This window comes from Branchiostoma floridae, chromosome 4 (assembly GCF_000003815.2).
Source record: "Branchiostoma floridae strain S238N-H82 chromosome 4, Bfl_VNyyK, whole genome shotgun sequence".
NCBI classification, from domain to species: domain Eukaryota; kingdom Metazoa; phylum Chordata; class Leptocardii; order Amphioxiformes; family Branchiostomatidae; genus Branchiostoma; species Branchiostoma floridae.
In genome coordinates, this window is record NC_049982.1 from 3,317,567 (window position 1) to 3,335,903 (window position 18,337).

General features: G+C 44.2%; 4 protein-coding genes and 1 long non-coding RNA gene across 5 annotated transcripts in view; 2 read left to right on the forward strand and 3 right to left on the reverse strand.

The window, feature by feature from the left end:
• The window catches only part of LOC118413013, a 711,153-nt gene that overhangs the window by 348,888 nt on the left and 343,928 nt on the right, over positions 1 to 18,337 (forward strand). The window lies entirely within an intron of this gene.
• LOC118414515 overlaps positions 1 to 18,337 on the reverse strand; it is a 660,232-nt gene that overhangs the window by 309,481 nt on the left and 332,414 nt on the right. The window lies entirely within an intron of this gene.
• Positions 2,707 to 5,656, forward strand: LOC118414496. The gene is made up of 3 exons (XM_035818565.1): positions 2,707 to 2,985; positions 3,959 to 4,168; positions 5,143 to 5,656. The coding sequence occupies exons 1-3, from the start codon at positions 2,854 to 2,856 to the stop codon at positions 5,617 to 5,619; spliced, it is 819 nt and encodes a 272-aa protein (XP_035674458.1). The 5' UTR covers positions 2,707 to 2,853; the 3' UTR covers positions 5,620 to 5,656.
• Positions 7,300 to 11,483, reverse strand: LOC118414494 (neurogenic locus notch homolog protein 1-like). The gene is made up of 6 exons (XM_035818562.1): positions 11,408 to 11,483; positions 10,748 to 11,152; positions 9,567 to 9,695; positions 8,924 to 9,037; positions 7,998 to 8,081; positions 7,300 to 7,437 (listed from the first exon to the last, which is right to left on the reverse strand). The coding sequence occupies exons 1-6, from the start codon at positions 11,475 to 11,477 to the stop codon at positions 7,319 to 7,321; spliced, it is 921 nt and encodes a 306-aa protein (XP_035674455.1). The 5' UTR covers positions 11,478 to 11,483; the 3' UTR covers positions 7,300 to 7,318.
• LOC118414483 (patellin-2-like) overlaps positions 13,463 to 18,337 on the reverse strand; it is a gene marked incomplete in the record, with an annotated part of 65,157 nt that continues 60,282 nt past the window's right edge. The window contains 1 exon segment of the mRNA XM_035818548.1: positions 13,463 to 18,009. Coding sequence (XP_035674441.1) covers positions 17,922 to 18,009 — 88 coding nt within the window.

Below are 18,337 nucleotides of genomic sequence, written 5' to 3' on the forward strand. Positions count from 1 at the left end.
CAGCAGGGTAGATTTTCACTATTGTGAATATGTAATGTTTGACTTCTAAACGATAATTCTTTGTTGGGCTGAAATTCCACAACTTTGTCTCTTCTGGCAAGTTGTACCGTATATTCATGATTGGCGAAGCCAAGCCCAGACAGAGTGAGGCGGACAGACAGAGACAAGAGATGGGCGGACAGAAAGACATGCGGACAGACGGACAGACAGACGGACAGAGGCACAGCAGTTCCAGTGGAGGTGAGGACAATACATGTAATAGCTTTCGACAACATGACATCTGACCGACCGACAGACAGACAGACGGGGACATAGTAGAGGCGTCCACAGAACTTCATTGGAAGTGAGGACAGTTCTGTCTCTCCGCAACAAGACATCTGAAGGACAGACAGACAGACAGACAGACAGATAGACGCACGGACAGACAGACAGATAGACAGACAGACAGACGTGGACACAGTCGAGGCTTCCGTAGAAACGAGGACAGCTCTGTCCCTCGGTAACAAGACATCTGAAGGACCGACAGACAGACAGACAGATAGACGCACAGACAGACAGACAGACGTGGACACAGTCGAGGCTTCCGTAGAAACGAGGACAGCTCTGTCCCTCGGTAACAAGACATCTGAAGGACAGACAGACATACAGATAGACGCACGGACAGACAGACAGACAGATAGAAATATGGACAGACGGGGACACAGTCGAGGCTTCCATAGAAACGAGGACAGCTCTGTCCCTCGGTAATCTGACACCGCCGTGTCTGGTTCCGCAGTCAGGGTTCAGGTGCTAAAAATAGCTCAGCTGTCGCCCTGGGTCCTGGTGAGGAGAGAAGTATCCCAACTTCCTTTGCGCGTAGTTAGGTGCAAGGTGATACCGACCCATCAGTCCGTCGGTTGTCGTGAGGCTGAGGGGAGATAGACAGACCATGAAGCCCTCAGAAGAAGGAGGGTAAATGGGAAACAGGAAGTGAGTTTAAAAAAAAAATCTTAAAGATGCTCTCTGTCACGGGCCCTGGCCTTTTGGCCCCGGCATTATCCCCACACCTTAACCCTGACGGAGAGCGAAGGAAGGAGGGATTTGGTACTATCCTGTAGGTCATGATGATGTCTCATGTCCCTCCACCCACGGCAGCAGACCACAGGGAGAACTCTCAGGAACAAGCGCACGTATCACTGTCCCAAAGGCCGCTTTCACGCTTTCCTGTACCGTACCATTAGGCGTTACAGCGAGTCAGTGCCCAGGTTATTGACCTTATTTGTTTGGAGAAGAAGGGGAAGAAGAAACATAAATATTTGCGGTCTGATGGACACATACATTCGCGCGCGAATCTTGTGTTGTGGCAGAACCGACCGTTGGTGAAGACCCACGACGATACAAGTCGGCTACAACACAACCACGACTGTCCCCAAATGCCCCCAGTTGTCGTAAACCTGTCGTTTGGCAGTCGTGCATGAAGCACAACCAGTCAGAATGTTGCCTGACGCCTGAAACGTTTCCAAAATCGTATCCAGTTGCTTGACTCATTTGGCATATCTTATAACTTGGCTTTGGAAGGGTTCAAACTTCAAACTTCTAAGGGAGGCCCACATTATACGATCTCTTCCTGGCGGTCCGAAGTGGTACTGCAGCCTGGTTGTACTGTGGAAAACAACTGACGTCTTCAGCTGGATTCAGCCTGTCTTTGTCGCGCATGAATGTATCTGCTGACAGCAGAGATAGCACCCTTACCCCCCCCCCCCCCCACTACAGAGCTGCCACAGAAACAAACCAAACAGGGAAGTGCAAAGAACAAACCCTGAAAAACTTACGAAGCCTATCCTCCCCGTGAAAAACAAACTTCTGTATGACTAAAATGCGCGTGTGCCGGAATACCATGTCCTCGTGCTCAGTCACTTGCGTTGACGGGAGTAACGAAGAGATACTCTTCAAGCAGAGGTTAGGCTCCGGCTGTTTTTTAACGTTTTTTTAGTCGTTTTTATCGGGCTTTCTCTTACTGTGTCAGGCCGGAGAGTAACGAAGAGACACCTGGATGTTGAAATACGCCATGGAGAAGAGTCACCTGGCCCCCAATGCAGGTGAAACCGCAAAGACAGGCACCTTTAGGTGCAGTGTCATACAGTCATCATTGTTATATATTGTTAATATTGTTATTGGGTGGGCCGACTAAATTCGTAGTCAGGGGTTGAATTGTGAGAGCTTACAATAGGCGAGGCTAAATCGCAAGGGTCTGGAGCGAGCTGCCATTCGGCGCGAACTCAGGTGACTTCAATACGACTGTCTGGAGACATGACGTCATGTCCCCACCTTGGAGACCGCCAGCGCCTCCCAGTTACGACGTTCTTACGTCATCCCAGTCATCATTGACTACTAAACCCCGACGTCACTCTCCCCAGAGATGCCGGTCAACTCGCATTGCGTCATGTCGGTTGTCACGGAGACGAGTGTCAATCTTCACACAAATACATCTGTCGCCTAGCAACGGAGACACTGTTCCTACTCCTCCCCTCAGATGACCTCCAAACTTCCCCTGTTATTCCGTGTCTGTGTTTACAGAGGCTCTTACCTGCTATATCAAAAAGTACTTAACTCTCCATTTAGCCCATAACAGAGCTCAACTGAGCCGTTTCCAACAACAGATCCAGCCATATAAAACAGTGCAGGTCGACAGGCCGCAGAAACTCCTGGTGATGCCAGCTGATGAGGAAGCAAAAAGGCCCAGAATAGTTAGAAAACCTCCAGTACTAGTATAATATAAGAACCTCCGAGAAGAGTAAGACCTTAGAAAGCCTGACAGGACGCCAGACCAGCCACCTCTCTCCTCCCAAGGCGTGTATTACAGACGAGTGTAGCATGTTTCTGTCCCTGCTGGTGTTGTTGCTGCCAGGCTGGGCTCGTGGTCAGGCCGGCTGGTGCACGGGAACCGGGCACTTCTACAACCCCAACTCTCCACACGGGACTCTCACGCCGTGCTGCTTCCACCAGGTAATTATAACGTTACACTTCTACACCCCAACTCTCCACACGCCGTGCTGCTTCCAACAGGTAATTATAACGTTACACTTCTACACCCCAGCTCTCCACACGGGGCGCCCGACGGGGTTTTCACACCGTGCTGCTTCCACCAGGAACGCCACAACATTTTACTCTCCACAACTTTTCACTCTCGCGTTTTTCGTCCGTCTCCAAAAACCTCGGAAGGTGATAAGGTCACAATTTCCCCCCACAACCTCTGCTTGGAGAGTAACAACTCTTCTCAAGTTGGACACCCTTCAGGCTCCCTATTTAGGGCATATGATCGTTGATAGATGAAGTATCTATTGTTTAGAATCGCTTTTACGAATGTAAGGCCACGTTAGGGTAATGTGGTTATATGGATGATATCCGCTGGGAAGCCCAAAACTGATGCGAGCTTACGCGCGTGAGAAAATGCCTTCATAGTGAGTTCTAAGTGGTCAGCAAGGTTGAACAAATGATTAGATACATGGAGTATATGATATACCGAATAATGTATTTCATTTTTCTTCATTCATATCCTCTTTTGTGACTTTGAAATTGACTTTGGCATTATTACTAGACTATTATCCGTTTCTTGTTTTGAATTGTAATTTAAGTTGTCTTATATCTTCTCATTCTAGAATGCTTTGTATAATATACTGTATGGTACTGATTTTGAATTCAAACTAATAAAACATTGAGTGACATGATTTTTTCCACGGTAAGGTGTTGTATTGTTGGAATCCAAATAGAGAGTAACAACGATAGAAATTGTTCTGTGCTAAGTTCAATATAGTACCGTTGCTAAGCGACCCAGAATTCCCCATTTCGTGTGTTTATCTTGTGTGCCGTCTTTACCCGTGGGAAGTGTCAATGATGAGCTCGATCCGTCTTATTTTAACCTCCTTGGTTCACCTGAGGTAGGGTGGCTCACCTGACTGATGACGTCATGTTCCCACAGGGATACTGGCACACCCCCGGCAGTCACGTGACGGCGCACCTGGACACCTGCGTGACGTACGTGACCACCTGTGCGTCCCACGGCCAGCTACAGACGGACGCCGCCGTCAGCCCCAGGTGCTGCGCGTACAACGACAGGTACTTCCCGCACGGTGACGTCACCTACAGCGAACCTAGCGGCTGTGAGGTGAGGTGCCAGGAGGGCACACAGGTAGGAGTTTGTTTGTTTGTTTGCTTGTTTTGCATATCCGGTAAACCGCCCCGCGGCGTAACACACCAGGTTTGTACTGATGAAGACTGCAAGCTGCATATCCGGACAGATTTATTTGATCTACTCAGACCGGGATGGTCCCTACTCTTTTCGAAATGTCTGCTGGGTTCTTTTACATTCTCGAGGCCGAGGAATGGCTTTCTAGTCTCCAAGCAGACCCTACGGTGCCTTAGAAATAGTATCAAAGCTGGCCAAATGGATATAGCCGGCCAAAGGGAGGCAAACGGGCACCGATGCCGCTATACTAAGTCCCTTGCCAGCTTTGATACTACTTGTAGGGTCTGCTTGGAGACTATGGCTTTCCTCCAATTCGGAATCTGTGCATTGGTTTTTCCCTGATCGCAGTTACTCATTTTCACCTAAATGAAGAGCACTGTTACCAGCCCTTGATAATATCCTAGTTGGGTAGCCCTGGCTGTATTATTTCTATACAGCCGAATAAATCAAATCAAAGTTCTTTCCCAAGGGCACAAAGCCAACAGAAGATTCTACCGAAACCCTACCGCCACGCCGACTTCTAACGTTAGCGCTTCGTGTTGGAACTGCACTAATGACGTACCACGCTACTGCAAATTAGCGGTTATCGGATGTCCTTGTCAGTCGCTATGCATGTACATTGGTTACATTTGTGTCAGTCATGCTAACCAAGACCAACATTTCCACCAATAAATTCGCACTAAACTCACAATATTGTCTCAAAATGTGGAGAGTTCCTTTTTAGACAGTTCGTATAAATTTCTGTTGACTCCTAGAGCCTCCTAGCAACACAGTTGTCCGCTGTCATACACGGTTGCATCATCTATCTTAAATGTCAAATTTAGCAATAGGCTATCGATAACGCTACTGCAATAACTGAAACTTGCAACAACTCCGTGATAGAACTTGTCTCTGACCGACATGACGTCTCTCATCAGGTCATCCAAGGTGACTGGACGCTGTGCTCCAACCCGCCCCCAGCCGCACAGAAACAAGATGGCTGCCTCCACCAAGGTCACCACCTCGCCACTAACGTTACCATAGTAACCCACCATGACAACTGCACCACTGCGGGTCTGAGGTGCGACCCGTCCGGCTTCATGGTGACCTTCAACACCGTCAACCCGGCCTGCTGCAGCAAAGATGGCGCCTACTTCCCGCCCGAATCGCACGTGGAATCGGAGGCTAGTTTCTGCGAGGCGCGCGGGCTGTACTGCCGCAAAACGGGCGTGCTGGAGCCGTTCGCGTACCAGAACCCGCGCTGCTGTCGTTATAACGGCCGGCTGTACGTACCTGGTGACGTCATCACGTCCAGTACCGTTAACTGCCTCACCACACAGACACTATGCGACAACAGGGGCCAGGGGCAGGGGCTCGTCGTCATGGCAACACATGCCGAAGAGAACTGTTCATGACTACACTTCCGGCAGATTACGTGACCAGCTGCCAATACTGTATTTCAGTTTATCAAATATTGAATAAGTATGAATGAATACAGGTCGGCTCACACACTCTCACATAAGCAAAACGCATATTCAGAATAAAGTCGACGACAGATCATAGGGACCATTTAAAAGCAACTTTAGTTTGTATGTCTGCTGGACCTTGTAAAATGTAAAAATACCAGGGTTTACTTTCAGGGTTTTATCTGATAGTCTCATATGTTAAGTTCATATCGTTGATCATCCTTATTGTATCGTTAGCACTTTCTATGTATCACGCCTGTATTACTTAATTAGTTTCCATGCACTATTATTAGTAATTAACACCACAACTAAGTGTATTAATATTGAGGAAGATGGTGTACTATAAGCGATACAAGCCTTTTCCCTGGTAGTGTTTTATTGTTTACCATTTTATGGCATTTCTTGTTGTGTAAATAAATAAATACAAAAAGAAATAATTCATTTTGATATGTCCTTTGCACCTCAGTTGGGTTGTTAAATATGGATAACAACATATGTTAGAAGCAATGATGTATCTGTTTAAACAGATATTAACAATTTAAAAATTGTTAAATCGTTGAAGTTAAAGAAGACCGCAATTGGTCTATTTATCAAGCCGACAGTCCGCCATTTTGAAAAGAAATGGCAGCCAGTAACTACCAACCCAAAACGTAACAATTTTTGTAAGTTGATACCAAGATTCTACTACAACAAAACTTTATAGAAAAATTGATCTTTTTTTGTTTTGTCACCTTTTCTGACTTTGTCTGGTTTTATAGACATCAGCTCCCAATCATTCAGTAGCAATGGTGGTCTTTATCTCGACTGACCAAGTAAATGTAGAATACAAAGTTGTTGTTGGTCTCGTAGAAAGCAGTTTAAACGGGTTCCTTATGCTGCCACTTGATACCAATGTAGATAGAGGGCGCCTATGGATTTACTGAATAGAATAATGAGGAGTGTTAAGAGTGGACTGTCCGGGACTGTAACTGGCCCATCCCAGCAGGTCGGCGGATTTGGGCGGGTTGCTATAAGCGAGATTAACTGATCAGGCAAGGGTGGACCAATGATCACACGTACAGTATTATCTTTTATGACAGTATTCTAATCGGTAATGCACATGGCATCAACTCCCTTACACAAACAGCATTCGTGCTGATGGGATGTCCTCGAGATGGACATTACCTGACAAGGGCGCATTGGCATTGATTAAAACGATGGCCCCTTATTATTGAGGGATGATTTATTGCACAAGTTTAATTTAAATAAAGTTGCTCATAAATTCGTCTCGTTATGCGTTTGATATCTAGATTTCTTCTGTCAGGTCGCACGTCTTGATTACTATGTCATTACCATGTCTAGTTTTGAGACTCATGATCAGAGATCTAGAGTGGGTTCAGAACAGCCCCAGATTAACGAGTCTACCTTTGTGTGTTGTATGTGAGGCTATGTACAAGCACTAAACTAAAACACTGCGACCCAATCACTTCATAAGCATAACTGACTACAAATACTGCCTTAAGCTTGTTAAAGCCACTAACATATAGAAAGAGAGAACAACGTCAAGGAACAAAGGATTGGTTATGAATTCTGCAGCTTTAATTCCACTCAACGTGCTGTTCAGCCTTACAAAGCACGCTGGTTCTGTAGGTAGGACGTAGCAGGGAATCTACCCGGCTCTGCAGGAGAAAGATGCCGGCCCCTCCTCCTTGCAGTACAGGCCGTCCGGACAGGAGGCGCTGTTGCAGACATACGGCTCCACCTGCCTGTGGGACGTCCCGTCTGGTTCTAAGAGAGAATGTGAAATGTTACGAAGGCACTGGCAGGTACTTCATACTTGACTAGATTGAAGAAACGTTATATCCAAAACGAGTTGAAGTTTTTTTTTTAAAGAGGAGGGGACATTTTCATGGAAATACTCTTTTAGCCATATTATAGGAAAGTTCCCTCACTTTGAATCTTTGTCTAGTGTTGAAAAATCACTTTTTCTTATGAGCTTTGATCAGAAACATTATACAAACACATCTCAAGCTACATTTTTCACATTACTAAGAAACGAGAAGAAGCCGAACAAATGTATTAGACTAGTTTTAGACCCAATGTTTTAGATTAGTCATTGAAACAATGAGTACTGTATTATTAAGTCCCTTCGCATCTATATGCCTGTACTTGGCCCAATAGGACATGAATAAAGGCCATTACTATTTTATAACAAAGAGCTTGCTGGCACAAGAGTGACATAAAACAAAGATGAATGAACATTGATTATGATTTTTATCGAAGAAAGTCTCATCGTGTATTTACTATCAGGTTAGACTGCCATTGGCCCTACTAGAGGTTGTCCTTACCGAAACACCTGATATAGCCGTGTATGGTCTGACACTCCCAGTTGGGTGGACAAACATCATCATAGGCAAAGCACAGGTTCACGACTGGAGACAAAATAAAAAGGAAATCACCTGCATGCCAATGGCTTCACCGGCATAACTGGTGATCGTGATTATGAGGTTCAAATCAAAGTTAAACGTTTATTAAAAGCCAAATATATAAAAAATATGCACAGGGCTATACACTTTTTAAGAATACTGCAATAATTTTGGATTGACATTGAATATTGGGAATGTCTGGTAATTGTTTGACATTTTATGTTTGGGCAACTGCATATATAAATATTATATATGCATTGCTCACTCCACAACCAAATAGCGACAAACACAGGCAGGAAAAAGGTCACCAATCTGATGCAGACGCAGTAGGCCCAAAATGAATTCAGTCTTTTGAAAACAAAGTTAAAAGTCTTTTTGTCGGTAAATGTTGGCCTTTTGGAGCTGGATGCTACAGGTAAGGGTTCTGGCTATTTTATTTTGCTACAAAAATAGTCATGTTTGGAGTGTCCGTTACACTGTCGAGCAGTTTGAAGGTCATCAGGTCTTCTTTATTGGGATCAAAGGTCATCAGCTGGTGTTAGCTGGATTTCCGTTTTGGCTCCAAATCACTACGTAGATATACTTTAGAGGTCAGACAATGTACCAGAGGTTTTCATGGACTAAACCTCAGGTAGGTGTCAGCCAGTTTCTTACATGTTTTCTATATTTTTGGATAGGAATTAGAGGTCTTAGCATAGAAAGACAGGAAAACTACTCTGGCATCGTTTATCGCCTGAAGCAGCCATCCAGCCTTCCATTTATCGCTGTTTGTAAATCATGCTTAATTTATTGTAGGTGGAGTGAAACCCCGAACATTCTGCTGAAATTATATCTCGTGTAAAAGATACCGTTCTCGCAGTTTTGGCCTTCGTATTCAACACCGCAGTGGCAGTGGTAGGAGTCGACACCGTGAAAGCAGGTTCCGCCGTTCTGACAAGGATTGGAGGCACACTGTACAGTGTCTGCGAAAAAATTCAAAGAATTCACACCAAGCATCTTTATTATTCTACATCTCATGGCAAGGATCAAACACAATTCTAACTAAATATAGATATGTATCCGATGTTTTGCTCTTTTTCTTTATTTCTGTATGTTTAAGCTAAAAAAAAACACAATTCTAAGAATGAAGAAAAGCTGCGCATTATTCTTGCGACTGCCTGCCAGCTTCGTGTATATCAAAATACTATACATTACTTCTGGGAATAAACTGCAAAAAACAACTTGATTATGTATTACATAAACTCGTCTGTATCTACAAGGTAACAAAAACGTCTGTTTAAGTTTAACGCAACTTTCGCTGTCTGACGCTGTAACTAAGTAGTCCATCTCCGCAGATGTTGTTGGCTTGGCCGCTATAAACGTTTTTTATGCAACAAAATTACCAGGTGATTGATGACAAATGATAAAGATAACTATCAATGTTAACTAAACTAGCTAACATTACTTAACAGAGGCAAATATTAATTACTTTATATGTATATAGAAACTTACATATAAGATTGTGACAAGAACTTCCAGTGTACCCTGCCGCGCACTGACAGGTGGCACTATTTCCAGAATTCAGTGTATACTGGCATGTTCCTCCGTTCTTGCAGGGAAAGCTAGTGCAATCGTCCATATCTGCGACGAGAATTGGTCGAAAGAGGTTAGGTTTGCAAATCGCTTCAAATTGTGCTACTTTGATTCAAGCAAACATGTATTCGGAGAAAATGTTCTGGTAGTTTTCAATTTTTATGAACATTTATTCCTTTTAGCTAGACGGCTATATACTATTTAAGTTCGCGGGGATTTAATTTCGCGGTATCAGGAAAAAGGACTTTTAAGTTCGCGGTAGCACCATGCACTGTGGTCTCTTACTGCCATGGAAAAATGTTTCAAGTTCGCGGTGAAGCGGCCACTACGAAAACCGCGAACATTAAATCACCGCGAATGTTTCTGCATTTACAGTACTTCTCACAAGAAACCGACACAACCAGGCGGAAAGAAAATAAAAGCTGTGTCACAAACTATATTTGAAATAACACGGGGGTCATGTTGATAGCGTTAAGCTTGTTGCTGCGAGTCGTGTATTTTCCCTGAAAAACCACCATTTCGCTTATCACATCAGCTCGGTCCTACTTTCCCTTTGTTGTGAAAAGACATAACAGAGACAAAATGAGTTTGCAGTAATATACAGACTAGGGCTGGGTATCGGTACAGCATACCGGTACAAAACCAGTTTTTCTTATTGGACCAGTCCAGAAAAACCGGACCTGAAAAAAATAAGGTGGAACGGATGTTGGACCGATTAGAAAATTAACAGATTATTTTATCAGGAATTCACACATTTTGGTGCTTGCAGGTGGAAGAATATAACAAGAGCGAAGTAGATACAGGTGCAGTTAGCGTTGTAGGATTTTAAAACGCCAGTGTAAGGCTAATACTGCACCAAACAGATTTCTTTGTAGTGAAATGGACCATTGGTATGAGTCATACTGAATCAGGTCCAGGTTCATGTCCGGACCTGGACCTGATCTTCTGGACCTGAACCGGACCTGAATTTTCTGTACCGGTACCCACCCTAATACAGACCATTTTCCTGTAATTGAGAAAATACAACTGACTAGTCTTAGTCTACTTTCATATTCAACATTTTATGCAGTTTATTCCTTTGTTCAATCAGACATCCTTACCTGCACACAGGGCGTACATGTTGTTGTAGTCTGCACCATGCAGACCCCAGGTGTGAGTCTGGTAGTCCACTCCGTAAGCGCTGTCATCACTGTCCCAGCCAGGGTAGGTGACAAAGGTGTCATCAAGGGGCTGACAATCCCAGTAGTCAGTAGTATTACACAGTGCTTTTGCAAGGGCAGCATAGGTTTCGCAGCTGTTAATGGCAAAACCCGCGTGATAAGGGGCGCACCCCGCATCCGAGTAGTCCGAAATATCACACTCAACGCCATAAGCCCGCCCTGCAAAGCATACGGGTCGCGTATGCACCGCCCGACAGGCGGCCTTCACGTTGGCATTGGTCATCGGTCCTGAGACCTGAACCTTGTAAAATACGTAGCCACGGTCCCAGGTCAGGTATTCTTGGCCTTAAAAGAGTTAGAAATCGCCCATTAATTTTTAAAACCAACCTAAGCGTTATTGAGGCGATCAACTATTCTGGATAAGGCAATCTGTATGTATGATATTGACATTTACTATTGATTATTACCACCGGTACCTCTACAGCATTACTTCATACCTTGAGTGGTTCAGAAACACCACAAAGAAACAAGCCGCACAGGTTCTTCGAGTATAAAAATTCTATTGTCACCTTATGAGGAGATAAATATAAAATTCCATACCCCCAACTGACGAGACCGGCCATTCACTCACAGCCGCGAGGAAGATCAGAAACGTCCACATGTTTACCATATGCTGGGGTGAGTTCCGACTCTGTAATGTGTGAAGCTTGTTATGTCCGCGGCAATTTATACTGTACACCAAGGCCATGGGAACCACGCAGCTGACCGGTAGGGACGGGCGCTATTAATGTGCCTGAAGACAAAGGTCTTGAACTGTGGCAAACCAAGCCAGGTCGAGCTGCAGTAGGAGATGATGTGGGTGTAACTAAATTTACATTGTTCTACAATCCCACCCCGAACAGGATATGAGGTCTGCGTATCGAACGTTTGACTTGGAACCCGGCACTTACATCCCGGTGAGACACGTCAGCTCTTGTACTCAACAGGAGCTGGTTGACTTATTTGTGCCAGCCTTGTCTTGACTTTGTCTTCACTTGTTTCCCATTAGAATATCTAGATTTTGGCCTTTGCTTATTCATAGTTCGGTTATAACATTTGCTTGTCAGTAGATCGTCCCTTGTTACTGACGAAATTTAGTGGATGCTATCTGAAACGTCTGGAACGGCCGTTTCCAAAATGATATCCAGTTGCTTGAGTAACTGCTTTTGAAGTATCTTATTAACGTTACCTGGATGTCTCATCTTCATCGACACACATTGTTCCGGGAATAGACATTTCTGACACATGCAATGTCAATATCATCTTATAGTAGAGTGAATGACAGCACATGTGTACACACACACACAAGCGCGCGCGCACACACATGTAAACGTACATCTGTACACACACATTTTAATGGCTTTAAATGCATATGATACTTTCTGGCGAGCTTCGTCCAGTAAACTGAATATAGTAGGCTATGCCATTACGCTAGAATATGTCATTACCAACATATCTCACAATAAGCTTTCGTTGTTAATAACAAGAACTTTATAACTTCAATTAGTTCTCAAAAAGACTCTTTCGGGGCATTACAAAAGACTAGATATTACTGCCTACATCCAGTAATACTTAAATTATAACGTCACTGAACTTGCCTGTGAAATTTCCATTACCCTTGTCCCGATAAACCTGACTGACCCTTCACCCTCTATGTTGGCCCGCGTACTTGTTCAGTCTATAATTGAAACAAAGTATACAATCCTGTCCGGCTGCCGATAAGATGGCGCCTGGGAGCAGAACAGGTGAGAAAACTAGAGAGGCAACATTTCCGACGAAAATGCAGGATTTCCCCCTCAGAGCAATGGAGGAAGTAATCAAGCCGAGTGTATCAAATCCCAAAACATATTCCAGGCTAAAGTTATATGTAACGTTACACAGCAGAACTTGTAAAGCTGTGGATGATTCCCAAAAATACTTGGTTAACGGTCGCAAAAAAAAAAAAAAAAAATCAATGGCCGTCAAAACAAATACGGTACCGTTCAACGGAACTTCGACATTCTAAGTCAAATTTTCTGCAAGCGCACTAGCGGCTTCTTTCGAACTGCATTTGAACTAATGTTGACAGATCGGGACGGCAACACCTTAATGAACTCGACGACAGATATTAATTTATTCACGTGTATTATTTGCATGCTTGTTGGATTTGTAATATCAATGTAAACTCGCAGGCTTTGGATTAGACACTACCAGTGACTGAAGGTTTGGGTTATAAACTGTACTTTCTAATTCCTGATTTTTTCAATGTACTTTTATGTTCGCGGTTAAAATCGGCGCTGTATTTACATCTTTAGAAATTTGACGTAAAGCATCATAATTGTACACCCTGGAGCGTCCCTTGCCTTAGACTTTAGTCGGACCCTTAGCAGCTTGAGTCAGAAGAATTGCCAACATCGTAATCCTGTTTTTCATGGTGATTAAAGATCCTCAGTAACAATTGATTGGTAACTGAGAGGGAACGGTTTTCTCGAGTTACAGTACAGGTACGTGAATGGCCATAAGCTGTCGGGGACGAGGCCCAATCAAAGAAATATTGTGCAACACAGGATAGCACCACCTTCAATGAATCTCCTTTATAAAGAATGACCGCGTAACCCAAGGATGACAGACAGCATGTTTTATATATACAACATAGAAAGCGAATGAACTTTATTGGCAGAGCGTCCATACATTGAACACCTCCACTGCTGCACAATAGCTAGTAATGTCCACTGCCTAACTACACTACAGGTAGGGCGAGAGCCAGCTGACTACACATCTAGCCAGTACTGCAGTGCCCACAGGAGTCCATAGGAGGCGCTGTGGTTATGTGCCAGGTGACATGTTACTGGCTCCCCCTACAGACCACACGGGGTACTGCAATAGTACAATGGCAGACAAGGATTTTAGAGATTCGTGAACTCGTTCTGATAGGAACCGAATGTTCATAGCTATACGTTAATTTTGAAGATTTCGTTCTCATAACTAACAACATGTAAACGTACAAAACAGTCAATTCAGGAAATATTTCCAGGTATCATCAACAATGCAAAAATAGAGTTCATGACAAATTCAGCTCCATATTGAAGTAAAGCATACAAAATGGCTCAATAGGACTCAGTTTTTTTTCCAAATTATGCAAAAAAATAGAGGGCAACAAATTTGCAGGTAAGAAAACATCGCTTGAAGCCGGACTCGTGTAGAAAAGCTGGTAGATTTTACAGTTCTACTCACAATCACACAGTTAAGGCAGAGACGTCATTGGTAAGCTCACAACAGGCCACGGGGACAGGCCAACACACAGGGGCTCCTGTCAATCATCCTGGTTACCATGGCAACGTAAAGACATCATGGGTAGTTTCACATCACAAGGCTCCTGTCAATCATTCTGGTTACCATAGAAACGTGCCAATCAATGCTGAACTTGCTTTCAAGACAAGGCATGCCGCATGCTTGTCACTGAGGTGCCTTTTAGCTCCACACATTTTTGACAGTCATTCATGTTGCCATGGTTACCCAGGATTGCTGTTGGCCTGTCTTCCTTATAAGAGAAATTCTAGACTGTCCACACAGTAAAATCTTTCCAAGGTCACAGGACAGGTGTGAACACACCGGATGCATCTGGGTGGGAGCCTACTCTTTGCTGATTGGATGACAGTTGACCTTTGCCCCCACCCTTCACACTACAATTCCCCAGGCCCCGGACAGTCCCCTCTGGTCCCTCTGGGTGATTCTGGCACAGAATCCTACATTAAATCCTCAACAGAATCCTGGCTGGAATTCTCACATCAATCCCGACATGGAATCTAATACCAAATTTCCACATGGAATCTTGTCTGAAATTCTCACATGGAATCCCGTCTGAAATTCTCACATGGAATCCCGTCTGGAATTCTCACATGGAATCTCACACGGAATTTCCACATGGAATTTGGACTGGAATTTTTACAAGGGATCTGGCCTAGAATTCTCAGATGGAATCCTATCTGGAATTCTCACGTGGAATCCTGACATGGAATTCTCACATCGAATCCGAACTGGAATTCTCACATGCAATCCTGACTGGAATTCTGGGAGGATTCCAAGATTTGCCGGTGACGTTCTGTCCGGGGTCCTGGAAGGTGGGAACATCCATTAACAGAGAGGGGGAGGGCTGGGCTCAAATCAAAGTTGTGCTGCATATTAGTGAGGGGTGGCCAGTCCTCCCCTCCTAGTGAAATGGATGCTCCCATGTTCACATGGAATATTACCGCCGCTATTAACATCTAAGGTGGCAACTCTGTGTCTTAAAGTCACCAGGTACGCAGGCAAGACGTTAGCTCAGGAACAGGTAAAGCTGAGACAGTGCTTCTCAGGAGGCATTCAAACTTTACCTAAGTGGATAACTACAGGTAAATGTCTCCATTTCACCAGCCCACATTTTCATGACCACCCACCATCTTCTTCAGGTCAATAATGACCGCTGCCCTGAAGAGGATTTAGACGGCCGTCGAAAGGTGCGCTCTTGGTAATGTCCAGTAGGGGGCTCTCCATTATGTTTTTACAGTTTTTCCTCCGGGTAGCCTCCGTCTGAGCTTTACATGTTCTGGTGCATATCGTAACATTGGGCAAGAAACAGTGGCACACGACAACACAACTCAAAACTTAACTCCTACACAAAAATACCTTGTTTACGTCCTGATTCAAACTTGTTAATTAATCTTAAACAACATTAGTAATACTCGTAGTGGTAACCTGAAGGTAAATCTTATACATACAGAAAATTGGCATAAAGAAATATTAAAATGTTACAAAAGATACAGACATCTTGTTATCATCATATCACTTTACAGAAAGAAATATTCCACATTTGTGCTCGGAAGTAAATAACAAACCCTGAAAACGATCCGAGGATCCAAACCTTTCTGCAACTGATTCCAAAGTCTCGATTTCTAGATTTCCAACAAGCCAATCAGGCCACCTCTCCTCCTACCCTGCCAGAGATGCTGGCCCACAAATTTGTGGCTAACACGTCGTGCAAAAACGGTCCAAAACGATTAAAAGTCGACAGAAGCGTACACAGAGGTGCGAGCAGGGAACATGTCGGGTTTGTGTCACGTCGCAGAGCTTTGGCACGTGGGAAATCGACAATCAGGGAACGGCCAAACGGGAAATAACTGGCACCAAACAGGCAATGTAGAGAAACTGATTCTTCATAAGCAACTGTAGAGAGGTAATAAGACAAGGGAAGGTTGTAGAGGAACTTGTTACAACGAGCTTTGTTTGCACCAACGCTGGAAAATTTGGTGTCACATCCGCAAACTCCTTTACGACTTACACATCTGATAAACAAATCCTTAAATGCTGCACCCCTATGTTGGAATGGAAGGTTCCTCACTTAATTGCTGCTACAGGCATGGTGGCGACACAAATCAGCACAAACCATTCCATTGTAGGGTAGATGAGAATGGATAACGATCTTGTGGCATAGACAGAATATCGTAGTCGATCGGAAGTATTCCATCCGCCATAAAATAGAAAGTTTATGTTTAATGACTACGATACTTTGTCACCTAACCATGGTAAGGGAAAGTCTACCGGCGCGAACTGTCAGCCATCTTGGATTACGATTTGTGAAACGAACGACTGCGCATCGAGGTTTTGGTGTTTCTCCCGCTATGAGCTGCCTTGTACAGAGACGACACACCTGCTCGCTGCCTCACCCCCGCCTCCACTCATCATGGAATGTTCCAAGTAAGTTTTGTGCCCTTATATGGAATGGTGCCTGCTTCCTGGAAAGATCTTTTGGAGTTTTTTTTTTTAATCAATATCGTTCTTTTCCCAAGTTTCGGACTGATCTTGAGGAAGATAATGATGTTTTTTTCCTGTTCGAGCAGCGATCAGACGTGTGCATCTCCAAGTCCGCAGGGCCTCTTGTTTGTAATACCACGAGTGGTGTTGCCATGGTAACCCCCTAAAAACCTCCTCTAAAGTGGCGACAGATTGGTGCAATCTCTAACGATGCGCAGTCGTAAGTTTAGTAGTTAGCTACAGACAAAACCTTACAACATTACCACAATTTTTAATTTTTTTGGGGTTTTTGGAATAATTTTTTGCACCCTTTACAAAGTGTAAATTGTAACTGTACACGAGGCAATGATTCCACAACACAAAAACGTGCAGCCAAACATTAGCTGGAGGGCAAGAACAGGCTTGAACAGGCCACAGATTATGCTTACACAGGCCGCAGAACAGGCTTGTACAGGCCACAGAACAGGCTTGTACAGGCCGCAGAACAGGCTTGTACAGGCCACAGAACAGGCAGGTACAGGCCACAGTTTTACAGTGCAAGTTGGAAGGGTGTGAGAGGTCATGTCCGTGCTTTTTCTTCATTCATCTAAATTGGAAAACTTGACATGATTTTCTGCAATGACCATAGACTAGTGCTAATCTGGACTAACATGCAACATTGCTGGGCTAGTTTTACTGGAATCTGTTTGGGCACAGAAGGAAAAAGTGCATGGAAGTAACAGCAACAAGGCTGAAGAGCACATGATGGTCACATGCACACAGCATGATCATCACATGCACATCACATGATGGTCACATGCACACAGCATGATCATCACATGCACATCACATGATGGTCACATGCACACAGCATGATCATCACATGCACATCACATGATTAAGGTCATCAACAGGCAAGAAAGGTGGCTGGCTGCCTCTCACAGATTTTCAACTTTACAGTACGATTCAAATTACCACAGTTTGACAGCTTTCAGCAAAAAGTGGCGAACATTGTTAAGTTTCGCTACAATTTTAGTTCTTCTCTATTTCCACACCGCTCAAGCATGTATACAACACACATTCTGCTTCACGCATACATTTTTTGCCCAAATTTCTTTGCCACTCATACTTGAGCACCAGAATTCATAAAAGGTCGCCTTTTCTCTCAAATTTCCACAAACTACTGTTGCCATGGAAACCTGACGGTTCCGACTTTTTTCCACAACCACACAAAAAGAACGTACGTCAGGACAACTAAGTAGAGGAACCGTTTGGAATGCACAATAAATTCTGTGTAGGTAGGAATTCTTCTCTGGGGATGCGGGAGTTACTCCTTTTTCTCTTCCTCCGGAGCAGCAGCCGCCGCGCTCCCAGCATCCTCTTTCTTCTCCTCTGTCGGCTGCTCGCTCGACTCGCTGGTGAGAGGGAGAACAGATTGGCTTAGGAGCATGGGACAGTCATATCAGTCATCTGCAGTCATGTGACAGTCATGTAAGAGTCAGTCATGAGACAGTCATGCGAGAGTTACGTGTCAGTCATTTAACAGTCATGTATCAGTCATTTTAGTCATGTAACAGTTATGAGACAGTCATGTGACAGTCATGCAACAGTCATGTTATTGAGTCATTTGACAGTCATGAGTTGGTCATAAGAAAGACATGCAACAGTCATGTGACAGTCATGTGAGAGTCATGTGGGAGTCATGCAAGTCATGTGTCAGTCATGCAACAGTCATGTGACAGT

What these genes read in the sequence shown, in the direction of transcription:
- LOC118414496 (XM_035818565.1), top strand. Translation starts at nt 2,854, where the DNA reads ATGTTTCTGTCCCTGCTGGTGTTGTTGCTGCCAGGCTGGGCTCGTGGT. An exon ending in CGCCGTGCTGCTTCCACCAG is followed by an intron (nt 2,986 to 3,958) that starts GTAATTATAACG and finishes ATGTTCCCACAG; the next exon opens with GGATACTGGCACACCCCCGG. An exon ending in GGTGCCAGGAGGGCACACAG is followed by an intron (nt 4,169 to 5,142) that starts GTAGGAGTTTGT and finishes GTCTCTCATCAG; the next exon opens with GTCATCCAAGGTGACTGGAC.
- LOC118414494 (XM_035818562.1), bottom strand. Translation starts at nt 11,477, where the DNA reads ATGGTAAACATGTGGACGTTTCTGATCTTCCTCGCGGCTGTGAGTGAA. An exon ending in CATGTACGCCCTGTGTGCAG is followed by an intron (nt 9,696 to 10,747) that starts GTAAGGATGTCT and finishes TTCTCGTCGCAG; the next exon opens with ATATGGACGATTGCACTAGC. An exon ending in AGGCCAAAACTGCGAGAACG is followed by an intron (nt 8,082 to 8,923) that starts GTATCTTTTACA and finishes TTTTGTCTCCAG; the next exon opens with TCGTGAACCTGTGCTTTGCC.